This window comes from Bos taurus, chromosome 3, assembly GCF_002263795.3.
Source record: "Bos taurus isolate L1 Dominette 01449 registration number 42190680 breed Hereford chromosome 3, ARS-UCD2.0, whole genome shotgun sequence".
Lineage (NCBI taxonomy): Eukaryota > Metazoa > Chordata > Mammalia > Artiodactyla > Bovidae > Bos > Bos taurus.
In genome coordinates, this window is record NC_037330.1 from 29,535,611 (window position 1) to 29,561,457 (window position 25,847).

Genomic DNA, 25,847 nt, shown 5'->3' on the forward strand with positions numbered 1-25,847 from the left:
GTTTTGTGATCTTGGGGCACTTATTTCTCTGTGCCTCAGTTTCCTCATCTTTAAAACAGAGAATAAGGAGATACTTTTAAGGAGACACTTCACTGCCTTTTTCAACCATATTATGCTACCCTCTGACTGACCCAGATCATAGTCTACAAATGAAATGTGATACTATTTAAAGATTCATGTTTGGTTGAGGGGTGGGCTTGAAGTTTAGGTTATATAAAATAATGACTGCTTTGGGGACTGAAATCTTGGAAATTTTGCTAACTAGAGAGATGGTATTCATCTTAAGCTCCATTTCTACTTAAAATAGTCCTGTAATAGCTGTAAAGAAAGTCAGTCAAACGTTTACTATCTGTCTCTTTGGATGGAACACAGAATTTGTGCTCAGAAGATGTTACTTTTTAAAAAATATTCACTAGTTTCACCTCTAAGTTTTTTCTATTTGTAGCTCAGTTGCCTTAAGTGTGATCTTTTCACTTCTCCAAATGTCACTGAACCCTGTTGTCCTTATGCTCTGGGCTCCCTTGTGAATGGAACTAGCCCTAGAGGATACTATGTGTGAGTGTGTGTTAGTTGTTCAGTTGTGTCTGTCTCTTTACAACCCCATGGACTGTAACCTGCCAGACTCCTCTGTCCATGGGATTCTCCAGGCAAGAATACTGGAGTAGGTAGCCATTCCCTTCTCCAGGGGATCTTCCTGACCCAGAGATCAAACCTGGGTCTCCTGCACTGCAGGCAGATTCTTTACAGTCTGAGCCACCAGGGAAGCTAAAACAGCTAAAGTGGAATATTTGGGCAGAGGGGAAGGAAATCTCTCTAGAGATAGCTTCTTGCCTCTTTTCCCTAGGATGATTGAATTATTGTGATTTTATTACAGACGCTGAAAAGATTATCCTCCAAGTATAAGGCAGATAAAACCTATCCTACAACTGTGGCTGAGAGGCCCAAGAATATCAAGAAAAACAGATATAAGGATATTTTGCCCTGTAAGTTTCATTTCTCCCTTTAAACTTGTACCTTTTCCCTAATTCAGTCATCTTATCTCTTTTTACCCATTGGTTGCTATTCCTAATCCTGGATCATGGCTTTGACAAATTAGTTTGTACTGTATATGACTACAAAAGAACATTCACTCATTCATTCACTCTTTAATCACTTATGAGCATCCACTATTCACAGTGCTAGTTTCAGACTTACAGAAGCCCTCTGACCAAACCCTCTTAATTAGTCTTTCTTTTATATTATAGATGACCATAGCCTAGTAGAACTGTGCATGATAACGTCTGATGAGGATTCCAGCTACATCAATGCCAACTTCATTAAGGTACATTGAATATTCTGTATTTCTCTAGGTACTTAAAAAAATGGGGGTGGGGTGGGGGGTGGAGGAATACTAGACAAGAAGAAGAGCATGTTTTTTGTAGTTACCGCATGTAATTTCTCTTTCCCTTTAGGGAGTTTATGGACCCAAGACTTATATTGCCACCCAGGGACCTTTGCCTACAACTGTCCTGGACTTCTGGAGGATGATTTGGGAATACAGCATCCTGGTAAGTGCAGAGTTGCTTTTTTTTTTTTTTGTTACTATATTCTCTAGTTCTTAGAGATGTGGGGGATAGGGTGGCGGGGTAAGGGACTGAGGTTTCCTATGTATCAGAATCATTGCTTTTTGGGGTCAGTTGCTAGAATTTTGGTGTTCAGGCAACTTTAGTCAAAATCACAGTCACTATTGTTCAGGGAAACAAAAGTTCTCGTTCTAACAGTCTCATTTGTTAACAAGAATTTATTGATTTGAACAGAGAAAAGGGAAGTGAGGACAAAGAAAGAAGAGTAGGAGCAACATTTTATAATTTATTAGGATTTCTTTTTCAGTTATAAAAAAAAAAAACAAAAAAAAAGTACGACACTTTTGGACTCTGGGACTCATGTATTAACTGCTTTTCTAACTGTATCAGTGTTTAAGTCTCTATTTTATCACCCTAGATCATTGTTATGGCGTGCATGGAGTTTGAAATGGGAAAGGTGAGTTGCTGTTTAGTAAACCTAAAGGAAAAAAGAAAACGAAGGGGGAAACTTGGTAGCAGAATTTTCCTTAACTGTGACTTGGTAGACATTTATGCTCATCTTCCTAGTCTTCAGTTTGGGAATGCCAAATGATTCTCAAGGCTTTTTTTTAAACCCGTGAGAACCTCTTTTGCCCATTTCCCTTGTGTTTTAAAATAAAAATAAAGTATACTTTTTAAAATAACAATTCATTTTCCCGTTGTTATTAATCAGACATTTTAGACTGCCAGTCAGAGCTCCTTTTGTGCCACTTGGCAAGGCCTTCACTAACCATGTATGGCTGGTGAGCACTTGAAATATGGCTGGTGTGGCTGAGGAACTCAGCTTATCTTAATGCATTTAAATTTAAAGAATGATATTTAATTCAGTTATTGGAAAATCTAATTTGGAACTTGGGTATGTGAATCTTTTTCAACCATAGATTTTATGAAATCTAAATGGATATAAAATATTTCCAATGAAAATTTAGCATAGCAACTGAAACATGCTTTAAATATAAAATATATACTAGATTTTGAAGACAGTTTAAAAATGTCAAATATCTAATAACCATTTTAGTTTGATTACAACTTGAAATTTTTTTTAATTTATTGGGCTAAGATATATTATAACAATTAACCCTACTATTTTTTTTCATTTTTGAATGTGGCTATTAGAAAAGTCTTAATTATATATGTAGCTCATATTATATTTCTATTGAACAACACTCTTTGAAACTACTGTTGCCATTCTGAATCGATACAATTCCAATGAAAACCAAGGGAACTTGGGGTTTCAGTTAGCTGGTGTAGCTTTGTTTTAATCCTTTTGAAATACTGAAAATGTCAGATCCCTATTTCTACTTTTTGAGACTTCCAGGAAGTCTTAAATTTGTATATCCTTTAAGGTTTGTTTTCCCATCTTTGGAAAATTCAGACTTGTGTTGAAGTCCAAGGGCATTAGAAATTCCTAACCTAGGGTAAAGAACACAGCTGAATTTGCTTCTGAATGGGGGATAGGGTTTCATTGTCCAGGAAAGACTAGAATATATGGAAGGAAATCACCACCTTTTGCTTTGTGCAACAGAAAAAATGTGAGCGCTACTGGGCTGAACCAGGAGACACGCAACTGCAACTTGGTCCTTTCTCCATATCCTGTGTAAGTATGATGTCTATTTCCGCTTTGGCTGAGCAGATGCTCCAGAACCTACTTTATAGAGAGTAGTTTTTGAATATTAGTTTTGAAATAACTAATATTTTGATTTACTTCTTAGGAAGCTGAAAATAGAAAATCTGATTATACAATCAGGACTCTAAAAGCCAAGTTCAATAGTGTAAGTATAGAACACTAAATGTAAACTCAAAGCCCACAGAGACCAGGCAAGTAAATGTACATGTATATGATGCAGTCTGGACATATCATAATAGGGGATGGAAGGGCCTTTGATGTTCTGGATAGCCCATAATATCCAAAAGAGACCTTTGGTGTAATCTGTGTTCCCCAACCTATTTCACACCAATGGCCCACATATAAAATGATATTATTTCTAGGGTGAATAGAGGCTGGGAACCAACTTGAAAGCTCAGACTCCTCTGTTTCTCTAAGGCAAAGGGATTTAGTACCTCAGCCTGCCTGTGACTCATTTAAAGGATACCAGTTGGGAAGCTCTGGTTTGGACCATTTTCACATCTACCTTCTCTTGTGAGTAGATAGGAACAGGCCAGTAGTGAGTGACCTGAAATTACTTATAATTGTTCTTACAGGGCATCTGGTCTGTAGGGAAGAAGATTACATAAATTGCAAAAAAGATAAGATGCTACTTAGTAAGACAGAGTCATCTTGTGATAGAATGAGGTGACATGCTAATCTTGAACTCTCCTTTTATCCTGGTTATTTTTATAGGAAACTCGAACCATCTATCAGTTCCATTATAAGAACTGGCCAGACCATGATGTGCCTTCATCTATAGACCCTATTCTTGAGCTCATTTGGGATGTGCGTTGTTACCAAGACGATAACAGTGTTCCCATATGCATTCACTGCAGGTATGATGCTGTTGTGTGAACCTTCTCCCCAGAATAAACCAAATGTCACACTCAGGCCAGGACTTCTGCTTTTAACCAAAGGAAGACTGACTTTGTTGGAACTTAAACCCTATGTAGATGTAGGTTTCTAATTTGAGGCTCATGTTTTCCAGTCAGTCAGAAAGGAATCAAGTTTAAAAATGAGAATGATTGAAAGAGAAAGGTCAATAGAAGAAACTCTGATAAATTCAACCTGAGAGTTAATGATTTTTATTTCTGGTAAATTACTTGTGAACAGCACAGCTCTAGAGGTGTTTTGCTGTGAGAACTTGCCTAAGACCTGTCCTGAGGCTTGGTGTAGTCTGTGGCAACTGAAAAACGTGTTCTGGGAAATGGTAGGGTTTAGACAGTTTCATGGTCTCTAGATTTCTTCTTCCTCAAATCTGCTGGTGAAATTTTTTAGCTACAATCCACTCTCTGCAACTATACATGCTACTGTGATCTTTCATTTCAGTGCTGGTTGTGGAAGGACTGGTGTTCTCTGTGCTATTGATTACACGTGGATGTTGCTAAAAGATGGGGTGAGTTTTTCTCAATAGGCACTTGCTATTTTCTTAACCTTGTTACTTTCAGACTTAGAAATTGTCTGGTTCTTCAAAACATCTATCTTTAGGATTCTAGAATATTCACTTGTAGATTGGCTTTTTCAGACAATTAACTTAGTTCCTAAATTGGTGGTTCTCAAAATGTGGTCCCCAGACAAGAAGCATCAGTATCACCCGGGGAACTCATTAGAAATGCAAACTTTTGGGCCCCACCTCAGATGAACTGAAGCAGAAACTCTGGAGGGGGTGGGGCCGGCAAGTTCTCCAGGTGCTTCTGGAGAGTAGTTTTGATAACCACTGTCCTAAATCATAGTTACCCTTCCTTTAGCCAGGTAACTTGCATTAAGAATTTTGCTGCTTTCTGTCAAACCTTAATATGAATCAGCCATAGGTATACATTTATCCCCTCCCTTTTGAACCTCTCTCCCATCTCCCACCCCACCCCACCCCTCTAGATTGATACAGAGCCCCTGTTTGAGTTTCCTGAGCCATATAGCAAATTCCTATTGGCTATCTATTTTACATATGGTAATGTAAGTTTCCATGTCACTCTTTCCATACATCTCACCCTCTCCTCCCCTCTCCCCATGTCCATAAGTCTATTCTCTATGTCTGTTTCTCCATTGTTGGCCTGTAAATAAATTCTTCAGTACCATTTTTCTAGATTTCATATATATGCATTAGAATATGATATTTATCTTTCTCTTTCTGACTCACTTCACTGTGTAATAGGTTCTAGGTTCATCCAGCTCATCAGAGCTGACTCAGAGGCATTCCTTTTTATGGCTGAGTAATATTCCATTGTGTATATGTACCACAACTTCTTTATCCATTCATCTGTTGATGGACATCTAGGTTGCTTGCATGTTCTAGCTATTGTAAATAGTGCTGCAATGAACAATGGGATACATGTATCTCTTTCAATTTTGGTTTCCTCAGGGTATATGCGTAGGAGTGGGATTGCTGTGTCATATGGTGGTTTTATTCCTAGTTTTTTAAGGAATCTCCATACCGTCTTCCATAGTGGCTGTATCAATTTACATTCCCAACAACAGTGCAAGAGCGTTCCCTTTTCTCCTCACCCTCTCCAGCATTTATTGTTTGTAGACTTTTTGACGATGGCCATTCTGACCGGTGTGAGGTGGTATCTCATAGTAGTTTTGATTTGCATTTCTCTAATAATGAGTGATGTTGAGCACCTTTTCATGTGTTTATTAGCCATCTATATGTCTCCTTTGGAGAACTGTCTGCTTAGGTCTTTTCTCCACTTTTTGATTGGGTTGTTTTTCTTGTATTGAGTTGTATGAGCTGCTTGTCTATTTTGGAAATTAATCCTTTGTCAGTTGTTTCATTTGCTATTATTTTCTCCCATTCTGTGGCTTGTCTTTTCACCTTGCTTATAGTTTTCTTTGCTGTGCAAAAGCTTTTCAGTTTAATCAGGTCCCACTTGTTTACTTTTGTTTTTATTTCCATTACTCTAGGAGGTGGGTCATAGAGGATCTTGCTTTGATTTATGTCATCGAGTGTTCTGCCTATGTTTTTCTCTAAGAGTTTTATAGTTTCTGGTCTTACATTGAGGTCTGTAATCCATTTTGAGTTTATCTTTGTGTATGGTGTTAGGAAGTTTCATTCTTTTACATGTAGCTGTCCAGTTTTCCCAGCACCATTTATTGAAGAGGCTGTCTTTGCCCCATTGTATATTCTTGCCTCCTTTGTCAAAAATAAGGTACCATAGGTGCATGGGTTTATTTCTGGGCTTTCTATCTTGTTCCATTGGTCTATATTTCTGTTTTTGTGCCAGTACCATAGTGTGTTGATGACCGTAGCTTTGTAGTATAATCTGAAGGCAGGAAGGTTGATTCTTCTGGCTCCATTTTTCTTTCTCAAGACTGCTTTGGCTATTCGGGGTCTTTTGTGTTTCCATATGAATTGTGAAAGGTTTTGTTCTAATTCTGTGAAAAAAGCCATTGGTAATTTGATAGGGGTCACATTGAATCTGTAGATTGCATTTGGTAGTATAGTCATTTTCACAATATTGATTCTTCCTACCCAGGAACATGGAATACCTCTTCATCTGTTTATGTCATCTTTGATTTCTCTCATTAGTGTCTTACAATTTTCTGTGTACAGTTCTTTTGTCTCCTTAGGTAAGTTTATTCCTAGATATTTAATTCTTTTTGTTGCAGTGGTGAATGGGATTGATTCCTTAATTTCTCTTTCTGATTTTTCATTTTTAGTATATAGAAATGCAAGTGATTTCTGTGTATTGATTTTATATCCTGCAACTTTGCTAAATTCACCGATTAGCTCTAGGAATTTTCTGATATTATCTTTAGGGTTTTCTATGTACAATATCATGTCATCTGAAAACAGGGAGAGCTTTACTTCTTCTTTTCTGATCTGGATTTCTTTTATTTCTTTTTCTTCTCTGATTGCTCTAGCTAGGACTTCCAGAAATATGTTGAATAATAGTGGAGAAAGTGGACACCCTTGTCTTGTTCCTGATCTTAGGGGGAATGCTTTCAGTTTTTCACCATTGAAAACAATGTTTGCTGTAGGCTTATCATATATGGCCTTTACTATGTTGAGGTAGTTTCCTTTTATACCCATTTTTTGAAGAGTTTTAATCATAAATGGGTGCTGAATTTTGTCAAAGGCTTTTTCTGTATCTATTGAGATTATAATATGGTTTTTATCTTTCAATTTGTTAATATAGTTTATCACATTGATTGATTTGTGTATATTGAAGAATCCTTGCATTCCTGGAATAACCCCAACTTGATCATGGTGTATGAGCTTTTAGATCTGTTGCTGAATTCTATTTGCTAAAATTTTGTTGAGGATTTTGGATCTATGTTCATCAGTGATATTGGCCTATAGTTTTCTTTTTTTGTGCTGTCTTTGTCTGGTTTTGGTATCAGGGTGATAGTGGCCTCATAGAATGAGTTTGGAAGTGTCCCTTCCTTGGCAATTTTTTAAAGAGTTTTAGAAGGATAGGCATTAGCTCTTCTCTAAATATTTGATAGAATTCTCCCATGAAGTCATCTGGTCCTGGGCTTTTGTTTTTTGGGAGATTTTTGATCACAGCTTCGATTTCAGTGCTTGTAATTGGGTTGTTAATAATTTCTATTTCTTCCTGGTTCAGTCTTGTAAGATTGAACTTTTCTGAGAATCTGTCCATTTCTTCCAAGTTATCCATTTTATTGCCACATAGTTGTTCATAATAGTCTCTTATAATCTTTGTAGTTCTGCATTGTCTGTTGTAACTTCTCCTTTTTCATTTCTAATTTTGTTGATGAGTCTGGCTAAAGGCTGGTCAATTTTGTTTATCTTCTCAAAGAACCAGCTTTTAGTTTTATTAACCTTTACTATTGTTTCTTTCATTTCTTTTTAATTTATTTCTGCTCAGATCTTTATGATTTCCTTCTTCTGCTAATTTTCGGGGGTTTTTTGTTCTTCTTTTTCCAGTTGTTTTAGGTGTAAAGTTAGGTTGTCTATTCGATGTTTTTCTTGTTTCTTGAGGGACAATTGTATTGCTATAAACTTCCCTCTTAGAACTGCTTTCACTGTATCCTGTAGGTTTTAAGTTGTCATGTTTTCATTGTCATTTGTTTCTAGAAACTTTTTTATTTCCTTTTTGATTTCTTCAGTAACCTCTTGGTTATTTAGAAATGTGTTGTTTAATTTCCACGTGTTTGTGTTTCTTACAGTTTTTTTTTTTCTTGTAATTGATATCTTCGCTCGTAGTGTTGTGGTCAGAGAAGATGCCTGATATGATTTCAATTTTCTTTAATTTACTGAGGTTTGATTTGTGACCCAAGATGTGGTCTATCCTGGAGAATGTTCCATGTGCACTTGAGAAGGTGTATTCTTCTACATTTGGATGGAATGTCCTGAAGATATCAATGAGATTCATCTCATCTAATGTATCATTTAAAACTTGTGTTTCCTTATTAATTTTCTGTTTTGATGATCTGTCCATTGGTGTGAGTGGGGTGTTCCCTCATTATATTTTTAACTTCAGACATTTGATCACCCAATGTGATATCATTCTGAAGAGTTTCTTCAGTATTTCATAGGCTCTAAGTAATGGTGCAAGTGATGAAAAGCCTCGTTAGTTTTAAAAGTGCATTCTTTTTTTCTAGATAGGAACAAAAGAGTAAGATATTTTTTCCTTTTATTTGATAGATAATTCCTGAGAACTTCAGTGTTTTTAGTTTGATCCAGGAAATGCGAACACAGAGGCCTTCATTAGTTCAAACTCAGGTATGGACTATGGTGAATAATATAACATGTCTGAGTCTGGTTCCATCTCTTTATTTGGTAACAGCAAGGCATCCAAAAATAGCTGACTGCTTTACTATCGAGGGTTTTGGTCCATTTCCACTTCCTCTAACTCTAAATATCCCAATATTTTTCCTGTATCCCTTGCCCTGAACCAAATTCCTTTCATTCCTTATATTTTATTGTCTGTTCAGAAAATATTAAGAAAGCAATATTTCTTACAAAGGATATTTTAAAAAATCTACAAACTATTTGACCTATTGGAAAGAAATAGCTGGGTCAGGTTAACCTGAAATTTTGTGGTGGTAATTCATTTCTGAAACCATACAAAATTAGAGATTTGTAATTTCTTCTTCAGGAGGTGGTAACAGAATCTGGAGAATTATATTATTTTCTTCATTTTAGAAAATAATAAAAAGTTTAAAAATCATCCATAATCCTGTCACCTAGAGAGAGTCACTGTTACTATTTTTCTATAGTTTTTTCCTGGTCCTTATTGTATGCATATTTAAAAAAAAATTTAAAACTCCACAATTACAACAATCTTATATATATATATATATGATTATATGTGTATCATAGTATATGATTAACCTACCCCAGAGTGCTCATACCTATTCATTCCATAAGAAATGCTTTCCACCTGTTCTCTCTTCTCCAGCTCACATTCTACCTCTTAGGTGAAACATTCCCAGCCCAAATCTCTCACATTCTATAATATTTCAGCACCCACATGTGTCTGACTCTTTGCGACCCCATGGACTTCTCTAACAATGGAATTCTCCTGACAGGCTTCTCTATCCATGGAATTCTCCAGGCAAGAATAATGGAATGGGTGGCCATTCCCTTCTCCAGAGGATCTTCCCAACCCAAGGATTGAACCTGGGTCTTCTGTATTGTAGGCAGCTTCTTTACCATCTGAGCCACCAGGGAAGCCCAACACCCATATTGTATCCATATTTCAACACTAATAATTTTACCTATATTTCTAAATGGCCTCCATCTTTAAGATAGAGTTAAGCATTCACCCATTCATTCTTTCATCAAACAGTCATTGGTTTTTTTTAGGAAAGAGACTTTTTTCACGGGTATCTCTGATGACTCAGGGATAAACAATCTGTGTACAAAGCGAGAGACGCAGGAGACATAGATTCCATCCCTGGGTTGGGAAGATCCCCTGGAGGAGAGAGTGGCAAACCACTCCAGTATACTTGCCGGGAAAATCCCATGGACAGAGGAGCCTGGTGGTCTACAGTCCATAGGGTCACAAAGAGTTGGACACGACTGTAGAACCTAAGCACACAGCACATTTTGCATAGTTTGTTAGAACTATTTCTTATTGCTAAAATAGTAAGACCCTAGTGTTTAAAGCTGGAGAAGGCAATGGCAACCCACTCCAGTACTCTTGCCTGGAAAATCCCATGGATGGAGGAGCCTGGTAGGCTGCAGTCCATGGGGTCGCAAAGAGTCGGACACGACTGAGTGACTTCACTTTCACTTTTCACTTTCCTGCATTGGAGAAGGAAATGGCAACCCACTCCAGTGTTCTTGCCTGGAGAATCCCAGGGACGGGGGAGCCTGGTGGGCTACCATCTATGGGGTCGCACAGAGTTGGACACAACTGAATCGACTTAGCAGCAGCAGCAGTGTTTAAAGCACTTACAAATGAACTTGAACACAGGTTTAGAAGTAAAACAATGACAATGGCGCTTTAGATGTTTTTATGTAAAAGTTCTAAATCAAAGGGAAAAAATTAAGAGCTATTATAATATAAACCTTCTGTTTGGCCCACACAGGTTTTCCACTAATAGTTAGTGGAAAAAGAGAATTCTTTTTCATGTGTATGACTGTAGGTGTTTTCTATATTCAACCTTTATTTTATGTGAAATGAAATGTTTATGTGAAATGAAAGCATTGGCTGGTTAAGGCTGTCAGACTTAAGGCCAATCCATGTAGATGTATAAAGATTCCAGGAAGTATGCAACCTAATTGTATAACATTAAACTGTATTACTGAATCAATAAATAAAGCCATACATCATTTCAGAAAAAGTCCATGTAAGAGTTGGAAGACAGCTAACATAGTTTTAAGTGAGCTTTCACATTTTGGCATTATCAACAACTATTTGGACAAATAACTTATCTGCTGTAGCTGCTTTTTCTGATACTGCTCTAACCAGGAAACAGCACTGTAACCAGATGAGTGCTTCCTGTCTGATTTTCCTGTCTTCTTTAGAAAAAATTGAAGAGTGGGACAATGGCTATGTTGGATGATACAGACTCTGCACTATTCTCCTGCTACAATTATTTTTGGCAAAAGTTATATTTTGTTTGTATACGATTGTGTGAAGTGTCATTGAAAAACCTGAATAGGCCTATTTAGATGAAAAATAGATCCAAAAATCAAGTGCTTGAGCAGGTACAGAGGCAAAAACAAGGTAGTAAAAACCCATAAACCTGTAATTATAGCGGTCTCATTTCTCTGCAGTGGAATTCCTTTATAACCACAAATTTCCAAACTCTATTTAGTGGTCTTCTTTTCTTTGGTATCCTTTGCTAAGACAGAATTTCAGCAGCTTGATCCAAATGCACTAAACTAAGAGTCAAAGGTTCAGGTACTAACCCAAGACATTGAAATTACTTCTGAATGATCTCAGAAAAATCATTAACAGGGTTAACAACCTAGCTACTTTACAGATCAACTGTGAGAGTCATATTGAAGCTATCTGTTAGCCATCAACAACATTAATCTACCTTTTCCCAGAAGAGATGAATTACCCCCGAAAAAATGCATCTGGAATGAAATAAAAAACAATTTTTTTTTGGCCATGTGGTGTGCAGAATTTTAGTTTCCCCACCAGGGATCAAACCTGTGCCCCTTGCAGTGGAAGAGCAGAGTCTTAAACACTGGACCTCCAGGGAAGTCCCTGGAATGAAAATTTTAAAGTGTGAGCAAACTTTTGTGAGAGAGGATGGTGGAAGGAAAGAGAAATAAGAAAGTGGGGTTAGAATATAAAAAGCATGCTGCAAGGTCCTTGTATATTAGCTAGAGGTAGATCAAATATTTAGCTGTTTCTAGCATCCTAAAAATGTTTTGAAACCTGACATGGGCTGCACAGACATAAGGCACTATCATTAAACTAATGTTTCAGGTTTGCTATACTAGGATTTGATTGGTGTTCATACTCCTGAGATTCTGTTAGTTCACCAAGATTTGTTTATTTTCATTTGTTCCGGTTTGCGATGCTCTTCAGCAACAGTATGAACTGGTCTACAACGCTGTATTAGAACTATTTACGAGACAGATGGATATTATCGGGGATAAACACTCTGGAACAGAGGTACATTTTAAATTTTATGTTTTGTAAAAAAAAATGTTTTCGTGTTGATTTTGGTCAAAGGATCTCAGATTAGTTGCAGGGCGACTTATAATTTATCATCACAACTAAACTGGAGTGTCAGATGTGCATGCGGCTGCACTATAAATCTCCTGTGAAGAAGGACAATTTAATTGAAGTACTTTAACTTAGAAAATTAATGTCTTGGTTAACCTTTTGCATACCATTTTAAGCTCAATTTAGAAACCATAGGAGTGGGTGAAAGGGCAAGCATATATTCTGTTTTCATGTTTTAGACAGTCATGCAGCAAGTTAGAAGTTAGAGTGACAATTATAAAGTGAAATTGTAGTTGAATACTTTACATGATTTTTCAGGTTACTCAAGCTTCATTTTGATGGCATATGTATCATCAAATTTTGAAAATATTTTAGAATATCCAAAGGATTCTTAGCTGAAAATGTTGGGTATGAAAACAATTATGATTTGACCAAATTCTAATTGAAAAATATTGAGCATTCTAAATACGTTATTTTGAGCTCATCACAAAAATTGATGTCAAATATTTGGAATCACAAAGTATTAGATTCTGAACAAACCTTAATAAGACTAAATTATTGACTGACCTTCCAGGGTGTATGTAATATATACAAATTAATTAAAATTTTGACACCACATTTTGTATTATGCATCTGAAAATATTCACTGAGTACCTACTGTTTTCACAGTATTAAGAATACAAAGTATATAAGATGTGACTCTCACAACTCCTATCACTTGAATGATGAAGCATTTGGAGTGAAAAAGAAAAAATAAAAAAAAACTCTTGAGGCTAGAGAATGAACTATGCAATCCTATAGTGAATGTCAGCTCTGAAGAAAAAGTGTAGGAGAAGGAGATGAAAACAAGAATATAGTTGCCAGACATTGTTACTTACATCCTGTTCATGCCTACTTCGTTGGCTCGTAGTCCCAAAACAAGTTTAAATAACAGAAGTGATTGCATGACCTAATTTTAGTGGAAGAGATTCTTATGTTTTACTACTAACTGTGATGTTGATTTGATTGGAGTTATTTTATTTGTTTATTTTATTATCTTTTTTGGCTGTGCTGGGTCTTCACTGCTGTGGGAGGGCTTTCTCTAGCTGTGGCAAGTGGGGGCTACTCTCCGTTGCTGTGTGCAAGCTCCTCATTGTGGTGGCTTCTCTTGTTGCAGAGCATGGGCTCTAGGTGCATGGGCTTCATAGTTGCAGCTTGCGGGGTTTAGAGTATGGGCTCAGTAGCTGTGGCGCAAGGGCTCAGTTGCCCCATGGCATGTGAGATTTTTCCAGACCAGGGATTGAACCTGTGTTTCCTGCATTGGCAGGCAAATTCTTCTGGACCACCAGGGAAGTCTGAGATATATCTTTTAATTGTTTAAAGGAAGTATTAATTGACTTCTATTTTATTAAGAATTTTTTCAGAAAGAACGTTGAAGTCTATCAACTGCATATCTTTGCATTTATAGAATGATCACATGGATTTTCTCCTTTGACATGATGATACAGTCATATCCTTGCTTTTCAAATAAAACCTTCTTGAACAAAGAATATTCTCCTAACATGCTGGTGGAGTATGTGGTTTAATACTTTAGGTTCTAGGAAATGTCAGTACTTAGATATAGCCCATGGCTCCAGACAGTTGAGTTGTTTGGAGTGTGCCCTTAGTCAATAAATAGGAACATAGGAACATAGGAACATGGTTCAACCTCCCACAGAAGGAACTGATTAACCTCAGCCAAGGAGGACTTCTGTTTCTGGGAATATCAAGTAGATATACTTTCCCCTATTCTTTCCACTAAATACAACTAGAAACCCTGGACAACATACATATAAAATAAATATAAGAAGACTCTGAAAGATGGAGAGAAGACAGACCATCTAGGAACACTGGGACCCAAGGAATGACATGAAGGTGAGTTCCTTGAGTTTTCTTTTTCTTCATATATCACAGATTTGGAACTGAAGAAACCAACAAATTGGACAGACAACAATAAACCAACAAAATCCTGCTCTCTCCAGTCAAAGAACCAGGAAAGGGGCAGTCCAGCAAACCAGAAAACTTTAAGATACTAAGTATTTTACTTCAGTCAACACCAAAGAAAAAAATGGCCCCCAACCCCACCTATGCCAACAAAGAAGTGGAGAGCCTAGATTTCCATCCTCACAAAAATGGTAATACAGAGAAGGACAACAGGTCAGCTATAAATACTCTATCAGAAGGACAGTGTTATGTGTCATTCTTGTGATCAATCTAATAAAGAAAAATATACAATCATTTAAAACAAGAAAAAGTCAAGTAAAGAGCTAGGAGTTTTATTTCCACTGGCCTGAAATGAGGTTTTCCTGCAGTGTCAATGGAAACCAGGTGGGGAGCCTGAGTTTCTACCTGGCAGTAACCTGGTACCCCAGCGTCTCTCCACTGATGGAGTGTCAGAAGAGGCCTAGTGGAGAGTCAGGACTTTCAACATTATCCAGCAGTAATGAGACCACCCAGACCATGGTGTCAATAGAGACCACCTGGAGAGCCTCTCCCATGGTGTCTCCCTTCAGGTGTTAACAGAGACTGTGAGAAAACTGGTGTGGACTGAATCCACTTGGCAATGGCAAGGCAGTAATGAGGTAGCACCCCCACCCTTCTTCTTTCCCCTGTCAGAATGGGTTTTTAAAAGCTACCCCAGTTAAAAGAGAATAATATAACAATACAAAAACATCTAGATTTCATGTGAAAAATCATTTGTCATACCAAGCACCAGGAGGATCTCAAACCAAATGAGTAAAAGACAATCAACAGATGACAACACTAAGATGACAGAGATGTAAGGATTATCTGACAAAGATTCTAAAGCAGCCATGATTAAAATGCTTCAGTGAGCAATTACAGGCATGTTAAAACAAATGAAAAAATAAAAAGTCTCAGCAAAGTAATATAAAGACCTTGCAAAGAAAGAGAAGATATAAAGAAGAACCGAAAAAGAATTTTACATTTGAAAAATAACGGTAATGGAAACAAAACAGCTCAGTAGAATGGATTTAAGAGCAGAGTACAGGACACAAGGAAAGAATTAATGAATTGAAAGACAAAACAACAGAAACTGCCCAATTTAAGCAATAGAAATAAAATAGACTAAAAAATAAAATAAAAATAAAATATAGAGCTTTAGGAAACTAAGTGACAATAACAAAACCCCTAGCATTAATGTCATTGATGTCCAAGGAGGAAAGGAGAAAAAAGGCAAGTCTAAAAAAGTACTGAAATTCTCATCATAAGTAAACTTCAGAAAACTAAATAAAAAAATTCTAGGAAGCAGCCAAAGAAAAATGATATTAACTGAAGGGCCGAAATAATTAGAATGAAAATTAATATGTCATCAGAAAACATGGGGGCCAGAAGGAAGTGGCACAGTATTTTACAAGTGCTGAAGGAAAAAAGCTTGTCAACAGATTTCTACATCCAGTAAAAAATATCCTTCAAGAATGAAGGCGAAATCAAGACACTCTCAGGTGAAGAAAAACTAAGGGGATTTGTTGCCAATAGATAGACCTACCCTAAGAAAATGGCAAAGCAATTTTTCTAAATAGAAAGGAAAGGAAAAAATAATATGGTAAGCAACATGGGTAAATATAATAGGTTTTCCTTTTTCTCTTGATTTTTCTAAATTATTTAATGATTGAAGTGAAAATTATAACATTGATATGGTTCTAAATGTATTAGAAGAAATATGTAAGGCAACTGCATTATGAAAAAGGAAGGGTTATACACGTAAAGGGAGGTAAGGCTTCTGTATTGAATTAGTAAAACAGTAATACTTGATGCTTTTGAACTGTGGTGTTGGAGAAGACTCTTGAGAGTCCCTTGGACTGCAAGGAGATCCAACCAGTCCATTCTGAAGATCAGCCCTGGGATTTCTTTGGAAGGAATGATGCTAAAGCTGAAACGCCAGTACTTTGGCCACCTCATGCAAAGAGTTGACTAATTGGAAAAGACTCTGATGCTGGGAGGGATTGGGGGCAGGAGGAGAAGGGGACGGCAGAGGATGAGATGGCTGGAAGGCATCACTGACTCGATGGATGTGAATCTGGGTGAACTCCGGGGGTTGGTGATGGACAGGGAGGCCTGGCGTGCTGTGATTCATGGGGTCGCAAAGAGTCGGACACGACTGAGCGACTGAACTGAACTGACTGAACTGAACACTTACAGACTTTGATAAGTCATGAATATATGGTGTAATTACTAGAGCCACTCCTACAAAAACTGTACAAAGATATATTTTAAAAAACATTATAGGTAAATCAAAATGAAATTCTAAATATGCAGGAAAGAGAAAAAGGCAGGAAAAAGAAATGAGAAATGAAGAACAAACAGAAAACAACAGGTAAAGTTGGAGACTTAAGCTCTACCACATTAATAATTACACTGAAAGTAAGTAGTACAAATATACCAATTAATAGACAGATTGGCAGCATGTATTGAAAACATGACCCAACTATATGCTGTTTGTAAGAAATACGTTTCAAATATTTAAGTTGGTTTAAAATAAAGGATTAGAAAAATATATATTGTGTAAACATGAATAAAGGGAAAGCAGGAGTAACCATATTAATAACAGAGAGACCTCAGAATAAAGAGTTATTCTCCCACAGAAAGGGAGGGATATTGTATAATGATAAAAGGGTCAATCCACCAGTAAGATGTATTTAACAATCCTAAGTGTGTATGGACCAGACCTGCAAGATAGGTGAAGCAAAAACTGATAGGATTAAAAGGAGCAATAGAAAAATCCACAGTTATATTTGGAGACTTCAATACCCCTCTCTCAAAATTTATAGAACTCAGCAGGAACTGTGCAAGAATATGTGAAAACTTAACACCACCACCACCAACAGGATCAAATTGATATTTATAGGAGTCTCCACCTAATAACACAAGAATATACATTCTTTTCAAGTCCTGATTGAACATATACCAAGGTGGATCACATCCTGGGCCGTTAAACAATCTCAAAAATATAAAGAATTGATATCATATAGAATATATTCTCTGAGTTCTATGGAATGAAAATCAAAGTTGATAACAGAAAAATAACAAGAACCAAGTACTTGGAAACCACATAAGACTCTTCGAAAAAATCCATTGACTCAAAAAAGGAAGTTTAAAGAGAAATTTCTGAAAACCACATTGAACTGAATAAAAATACAAAAATACCACATATTGAGATTTGTCACCCACAGCTCCAGAGCAAAGTTTATAGCACCTAAATGCATACAATAAAAAATTGTTATTGTTGTTGTTTAGTCACTAAGTTGTGTCCAGTTCTTTTGTGACCCCATGGACTGTAGCCCCCCAGGCTCCTATGTCCACGGGATTTCCCAGGCAAGAATACTGGAGTGGGTTTCCATTTCCTTCTCCAGGGGATCTTCCTGACCCAGGGATCGCGACAGAGGAGCCTGGCAGACTCTAGTCTATGGGGTTGCAAAGAGTTGAACACAACTTAATGACTAAACAACTAACATATATATATACACACACACACGTATTAAAATATAAATATATATGTATATATATATATCACATCTTGTTTATTCATCTGTTGATGGACATTTAAATAGCTTCCATATCTTAGCTATTATAAATTGTGCTGCTATGAACATAAGGGTGCATGCATCTTTTCTTCCTTCTTTGTTGAAAACAAGTTTCTTTTTAAAAAAAATAATGTTTTTTAATTATAGTTTTGTCTGGATATATGCCTAGGAGTGGGATTGCTGTATTTTATGACTTCAGTTTTTTGAGGATCCTCCAAACTGTTTTCCATTGTGACTGTACCAATTTACATTCCCATCAACAGCGTAAGAGGGCTCCCTTTTCTCCCTACCCTATCCAGTAATTGTAGAATTAATGATGGTCATTCAGACTGGTGTGAGGTAGTACCTCATAGTTTTGATTTGCATTTCTCTAATAATTAGCAATGATGAGCATATTTTCATATGTGTTTTGGCCACCTGTGTATCTTTGGAGAAATATCTATTTAGGTCTTCTGCCCTTTTTTCGATTGGATTGTTTGTTTTTTTGTCATTGAGTTGTATGAGCTGTGTATTCTGGAAATTAATCTCTTGTTGGTTATATTATTTGCAAATATTTTTCCTAGTTCCTAGGTTGTCTTTTTGTTTGTTTATGGTTTCCTTTGCTGTGCAAAAGCTTGTTAGTTTGATTGGGTTCCGTTTGTTTATATTAGCTTTTATTCTGTTGCCTTGGGAGATTGACCTAAGAAAACATTGGTACAATTTATGTTAGAGAATTCTCTTCTAGGATTTTTATGGTGTCATATCTTATATTTAAGTCTTCAAGCCATTTTGAGTTAATTTTTGTGTATGATATGAGGGTGTGGTCTAATTTCATTGTTTTACATTCAGCTGTCCAACTTCTCCACCACAGCTTGCTGAAGAGACTGTTTTTCTCCATTGTATATTCTTGCCTCTTCTGTTGAAAATTAATTGACTGTAGGTGTGTGGGTTTACTTCTGGGCTCTCTATTCTTTTCCATTGTCCATATGTCTGTTTTTGTGTCTTTTTTCCATTTTTGAGTTGGTTGTTTTTGAGTCTTAGAAGTTCTCTAAATATTCTGGATGTTAATCTTTATCAGATATATGTGTGTTGCCCTTTCACTCTGTTGATTTTGCACTTTGATGCATATAAGTTTTTAATTTTCATAAAATCTAATTTGTCTCTTTTTTTGTTTTGTTGATAGTGCCTTTGGTGTCATATATATGAAATCATTGCCAGACCCAATGCCGTGAAGCTTTCTGTTTTCTTCTAAGAGGTTTAGTTTTAGCTCTTATGTTTAGGTATTTGATCCATTCTGAGTTAATCTTTGTATATACTGCAAGAATCCAACATTTTTTTCGCATGTAGATGCCCAGTTTCCCAGCATCATTTGTTGAAAAGGCTGTCTCTTCTCCATTGAATGCTCTAGGCAACCTCATCAAAAATCAATTGCTCATTGATTTCCCTGGTGGTCCAGTGGCTAAGACTCCACATTCTTGATGCAGGGAACCCAGGTTCAATCCCTGGTCAGGGAACTAGATCCCACATACTTCAACAAACATCAAAGATCCTGCATGCCACAAATAAGACCTGACATAGCCAAATAAATATTTTAAACAATCAGTTGCTCTTTCTGTGAGTTTACTGTTAGGCTCTCTGTTTTATTCCATTAATCTGTATGGCTGTTCAATGTCAGTACCATATTGTTTTATTGGTAAGTTTTACATATTGTAAAACTTATTACATAGTTTTATTACAACTTTATTGTATTACTGTTTGTAGTCCTCTTGATAACAGGAAGTTTAAGTCCTTCACCTTTGCTCTTCTTTTTCAAGATTGTTTTAGCTAGCCAGAGTCCCTTGAGATTCTGCATGAATTTTAAGATGAGGTTTTCTATTTCTGCAAAGGCATCGTTTTGATAGGGATTGCACTGAATCTGTAGATTACTTTGGGTAATGATATTGTAACAATAATATCATCCACTTCATGAACATAGAACGTCTCCCCTTTTTTTTGTCAGCAATGCTTTGTAGTTTTCAGCATATAAGTCTTTCATTTCTTTGGTTAAATTTATTCTTTAGTATGTATATTTTTGATGCTAATTGCTTTTCTAATTTTCTTTTCAGATTGTTTATTGTTATTTTATAGTAATGCAACTGGTTTTTGTGTGTTGACTACATATTCTGCAACTTTGCTGAATTGGTTTATTAGGTCTTGCAATTGTGTGTGTGTGTGTATGTGTGTGGAATCCTTCCACATATAAAATCATGTCATCTGCGAATGAAGATAACTTTACTTACTTCTTTTCCATTTTGATACCTTTGTTTTTTTTGTGCCTAATTGCTCTGGCTAGACCCTCCAGTATTATGTTGACTAAAAGTGGTAAAAATTGGCATCCTTGTCATATGCCTGATCTTGGGAGAAAGCTTGTAATCTTTCACCAATTGAGTATGATATTAGCTGTAGGTTTTTCATATATAACCTTTATCATATCGAGGAAGTTCCCTTAAATTCCTAGGTTATTAGAATATTTTTATCAAGAATTTGTCAAATTTTTCTGCATCAATTGATATGATCATGTGGATTTCTTCCCTTTAATTCTCTTAATATGATATGTTACATTGATTTCTTATGTTGAAGATTGTTACACAAGATTCCTTGCCCTCTGGAAATAAATCCCAGTTGGTCAAAGGGTGTAATTCTTTTCCTACACTGAATTCAGTTTGCTAGTATTTTATTGAGGACTTTGCATCAATATTCATGAAGAATATTCGTCTTTTGCTTGTAGCATCTTTGTCCACTTTTGGTAACAGGGATTTACTGTTCTCATAGGTGATCGACTTGGCACTGTCAGTCAGTTCTTAGGAAGAGTTTGTGCAGGTGTTTATTCTTCCTTAAACGCTTGGTAGAATTCACCAGTGAAGCTGTCTGATCCTGGACTTTTCTTTGTTGGGAAAATATTTGATTACTGATTCAGTCTACTCACCAGTTGTAGGTCTATTCAGATTTTGCATTTCTTTCTGAGTCAGTGTTGGTTGATCAAGTATTTCAGGAATTTGTCCATTTAATCCAGGTTATACAATTTGTTGGCATACAATTGTTCCTATTATTATGTATATTTTTTATTTCTATGAAATTGGGCATAATGTCCCCACTTTTATTTCTGTAATTTGAGATTTTAGCAATTTTAGTCTTCTCTTTTTTCCTTTGTCCATCTAGTTAAAGGTTTGTGAATCTTTACTGATCTTTTCAAAGGATCAAATTTTGGTTTTGTTGGTTTTCTCCATTGTTTTCTTAGTCTCTATTTCATTTATCTCTGCTATAATCTTTTAATATTTCCTTACTTCAGCTGGCTTTGGGTTTAGCTTGTTCTTATGCTAGTTCCTTAAGATGTACAGTTAAATAATTAATTTGAAATCTTTCTTTTACACATTTACAGTTGTAAATTTACCTCTGAGAACTGCTTTCACTGTATCCCGTATATTTTGGTATGATGTATTTTCATTTATTTCTAAGTATTCTCTCATTTCTATTGTGATTTCTCCTTTGACCCGCTAGTTGTTTAACACAGTTTAATTTATACATCTGTGTGAATTTTCCAGATTTTCCTGTTATTCATTTCTAGTCTCAATCCATTCTAATTGAAAAAGATACTTTGTATGACTTCTATTTTTAAAAATTTATTAAAGCTTGTTTTGTGGCCTAATATATGGTCTGTCCTAGAGAACATTCCATAAATGTTTGAGAAGAATGTCTGTGTTGCTGGGTAGAGTGTTCTATAAGCGTTTGTTAGTTCTTTTCAGTTTACAATAAAAAAACAATGGAGAAAACCAACAAAACCAAAATTTGATTATCCATGTCTGTCCTCTATTTCTTTGTTGATCTTCTGATTGTTCTATTCATTATTAAAAGTGGAGTATTAAATTTTCTGTATCAGTTTACTAGGCTTACTGTAACAAGTACTGTAAACCAAGAAGGGCTTAAAATTCACAATTCTGGAGTCACAAAGTCTAAAACCAAGGTGTCATCAAGGCCATGGTCTCAGAGCTCTAGGGGAAGAATTTTCCTTGCCTATTCCTATTTTTTGGTGTTTCCAGAAATCCTTGGTGTTCTTTGGCTTGCAGATACATTGCTCCAGTCTCTGTCTCCATCATCACACCATATTCTCCCTGTGCTTTCTCTTCTTATAAGGACACAAGTCATTGTATTAGGGCCCACTATAATCCAATATGATCTCATCTTAAATTACATCTGCAAAAATCCTATTTCCAAATAAAATCACATTCACAGATTTCAGGGATTAGATTTCAACATATCTTTTTGAGAGTCACAATTAAACCCATTACAAGTGGAATCTTATCACTGCTGACTTTTTAGAAAACAAATTTAAACAGCTCCAAAGGCAGGATATTTTTTACAATTGCTGGTAGCTTGGATTCCATGAGTCACAATAACAAATTTCGTAATGTGATAATTGCTATGAAGAAAATAAAGATTGAGAGCGTTTGTGCAGGTGGGTGGGAATGTGATTTTAGGTTGAGTGGTCAGGGAAGGTTTCCTTACATAGGTGACATTTAAGTAGAGGATAATCACTTTAGAAAGAACCAACCATGCAAAATGTATTGAACAAGGGTATTTCAATCAGAAAGAATAGTAAAAGCTTTGAATTGGAAATGAATTTGGTATACTTAAGGAATGGCAAGAAAACTGGTATAGTTGGAGCACAGTAAGGAAGAAAAAGATGGAGCAGGCATGAGGATGTAACATAAAAAGCTGAGATGATGAAATTTCTGAAAGTACAATGTTTTTGAGCATAAAGTTGTATTTTAAGTAAACAACATTTTAAAACTTTTACATATGAAAGATGATGCTATAAGCAAGTCCTTCTTAATCTCCATAACACTAATCTTTTATTTTGATCCTTTTGATCTCAGTATGTGAACAAGTTCTTGCTACATTCAATATTTTGGAAACTCATATGATTCTTTCATGAATTATTTTAAATCTTTATATTTTTTGAGAAATAAGTTTTCCATCTTATGAATGTTAAAATCTATCATGACCATCGCTTCACTAAAAATCAATCTCTCACTTCTCTTGAAGATTCAAGCAAAGGATTCAGTTTTTGAGCAAAATCCCAACATAGAAGCAAAATCTTATTCTCCTAGTTTACCAAAAAGGTGAGTATAGTTTTACACATACAATGTTGTCTAATTGTGTCTGGGAGGAATATCTCATCGTGATGCTGAGAAGAGGATATGGGAAGAGGCCTCTTTGGAATATGGTATCATCATCACTTTCTTTCTGTTTCAGTAACATAAAAGAAGCAACAGTGATGAACCAACAGAGCAAAGGAAGGATAAGGGTGAAAAGTGCAGAAGCTTCTTCCTTTGACCTCAGGACTTCCGAAATAAATGAAAAGGAAGGGTTAGTCATGCACTCTGCTAAACAGAGCAGTTCTTTAGAGTTTTTGGAACTGAACTGTGGTTGTAACAAAAATGCTGACACAACCATGAAATGGGAGACAAAGGTATTCCCAATAGCTGGGGAGCCTCTTCAGAAGCATCAAAGTTTGGACTTGAGTTCCATTTTGTTTGGAGCATATCCTAAATCTAAACCTGTAAATGCAGCAGGAAGATATTCTAATTTAAAGAAGCCAATACTGCGGACCAAATCAACTCCCTTTGAATTGATGCAAGAGAGAGACAGCAAAGAGTTGGACATAAAGGGAAATTTTTATTTGGAATCTCAACCACACAATTCTTGTGTTGATCAGGCTCAAAAAGTGATGCATGTTTCTACAGCAGAACTGAATTTTTCACCATTACATGACTCTAAGCATCAAACATGCAATGCTGCTAATGCAAAGCAGCATGACTCTGGTGCTTTAAATGAGCATTCTTATATGTCTTTAGTAGAAGATCCTTATTTTTCATCATTGTCTCCAAGTAGTGCTCATTCTAAGACGTCTTTTAATTTACCTCAGAAGCAAGATGGAAGTGTTTTACCTTGTTCTTCACTGTCAAAATCCTCTACAACCCTCTTTCCTTATTACAATTCACATGATTCTTTAACACTGAGTACTCTGACCAACTTTCCCCCACCACTGAACCAAGAGACAGCAGCAGTAGGTAAGTTATTTTTAAAAGTTAGTATGGCATTTTAGATACTTTGTTTCTATAAGATTTGGTTTCATCTCACCTTCCCCCTTTTCCTTCCCTGCTTGCCTCTTTTCCCTCCTCCTCCTCAAAAAAAAAAAGAAAAGAAAAGAAAAGAAAAATTCCATGAAACAAGCAACAGTAGAGGCAATCAGATCTAGTACAGGACCTATGCCAGCAGGCGTGCTTCTAAAGGCAGTAATCCTCGTTCCTCAGTGTGTCTATCAAAAGTCCACAGTTTATCCTTAGCATGCAGAAACAACTTCCAAAAGAACATCAGAAAAGATTCGATCAACAGTACCACATGGTCACTCAGAATTTTTGTTGGAGAACCATGTGGCTATACTAAATTGAACAGATTGCTAAGAATTGAATTCTTTTCCTGCAGGAGTAGGAAGAGGAGGATTTGATTTCCTCTTGTCCTTTTATAGGGGCTTCCTTGGTGGTTCAGACAGTAAAGAATCTACCTGCAATGCAGGAGAACTCGGTTCAGTCCCTCGGTCAGGAAGATCCCCTGGAGAAGAGAATGGCTACTCACTCCAGTATTCTTGCCTGGAGAATTCCATGAACAGAGGAGTCTGGCAGGCTACAGTCCATGGGGTTGCAAAGAGTCAGACATGACTGAGTGACTAACACTTTCACTTTCTGTCTTTTTATAATAACTTTATAGATGAGGATATGTGTTCAGTAGTCTGTGTGAGATTTTAATCTTTTATAAATCTTTAATTTCATACTTTTATCTCTTTTACAATTTTGTATTTTTGCATATTATGCAAAAATCACTGTGCTAAGTTGCTTAGTCATATCTGACTCTTTGCAACTCTATGGACTGTAGCCCTCCGGACTTCTTTGTCCATGGGATTTTCCAGGAAAGAATACTAACTAGAGTGGGTTGCCACGCCCTCCTCCAGAGGATCTTCCCAACCCAGGGATTGAACCTGTTTCTCTTATGTCTCCTGCATTGGCAGGTGGGTTCTTTATCACTATCGCCACCTGGAAAGCTCTTAGGCAAAAACAATGTTTCATATTACCGAGTGGTTTGAAAGTAGAAGTAAATACTCTATTCAGATCAGATCAGATCAGATCAGTTGCTCAGTCGTGTCCGACTCTTTGCGACCCCATGAATCGCAGCATACCAGGCCTCCCTGTCCATCACCAACTCCTGGAGTTCACTCAGACTCACGTCCATCGAGTCAGTGATGCCATCCAGCCATCTCATCCTCTGTCGTCCCCTTCTCCTCCTGCCCCCAATCCCTCCCAGCATCAGAGTCTTTTCCAATGAGTCAACTCTTCGCATGAGGTGGCCAAAGTACTGGAGTTTTCAGCTTCAGCACCATTCCTTCCAAAGAAATCCCAGGGCTGATCTCCTTCACAATGGACTGGTTGGATCTCCTTGCAGTCCAAGGGACTCTCAAGAGTCTTCTCCAACACCACAGTTCAAAAGCATCAATTCTTTGGCGCTCAGCCCTCTTCACAGTCCAACTCTCACATCCATACATGACCACAGGAAAAACCATAGCCTTGACTAGATGAACCTTTGTTGGCAAAGTAATGTCTCTGCTTTTGAACATGCTATCTAGGTTGGTCATAACTTTTCTTCCAAGGAGTAAGCGTCTTTTAATTTCATGACTGCAGTCACCAATTGTAATAGTTTGATGTGGAAGAAGAAACATTCCACCTAAGTAGGAAACAGAGAAAGCTTTTTCTCTATGACATCATTTGTAAAGAATCCTTCGGCTAATGCAGGAGATGCGGGTTCAATCCTGGGTCAGGAAGATCACCTGGAGGAGGAAATAGCAACTCGCTCCAGTATTCTTGCTTGA

The 25,847-nt window shown here is 36.6% G+C and overlaps 1 protein-coding gene across 3 annotated transcripts in view; it reads left to right on the forward strand.

Moving 5' to 3' along the window:
• PTPN22 (protein tyrosine phosphatase non-receptor type 22) overlaps positions 1 to 25,847 on the forward strand; it is a 58,896-nt gene that overhangs the window by 16,329 nt on the left and 16,720 nt on the right. For 2 of the 3 annotated variants that reach the window (XM_024988884.2, NM_001192503.2), the window contains exons 2-13: positions 875 to 983; positions 1,245 to 1,321; positions 1,452 to 1,547; positions 1,981 to 2,019; positions 3,127 to 3,198; positions 3,314 to 3,373; positions 3,943 to 4,085; positions 4,579 to 4,645; positions 8,858 to 8,935; positions 12,207 to 12,293; positions 22,970 to 23,046; positions 23,180 to 23,997. In XM_024988884.2, coding sequence (XP_024844652.1) covers positions 875 to 983; positions 1,245 to 1,321; positions 1,452 to 1,547; positions 1,981 to 2,019; positions 3,127 to 3,198; positions 3,314 to 3,373; positions 3,943 to 4,085; positions 4,579 to 4,645; positions 8,858 to 8,935; positions 12,207 to 12,293; positions 22,970 to 23,046; positions 23,180 to 23,997 — 1,723 coding nt within the window. The remainder of the gene's footprint in view (positions 1 to 874; positions 984 to 1,244; positions 1,322 to 1,451; positions 1,548 to 1,980; positions 2,020 to 3,126; positions 3,199 to 3,313; positions 3,374 to 3,942; positions 4,086 to 4,578; positions 4,646 to 8,857; positions 8,936 to 12,206; positions 12,294 to 22,969; positions 23,047 to 23,179; positions 23,998 to 25,847) is intronic. The other variant, XM_024988885.2, reaches the window with a different exon arrangement.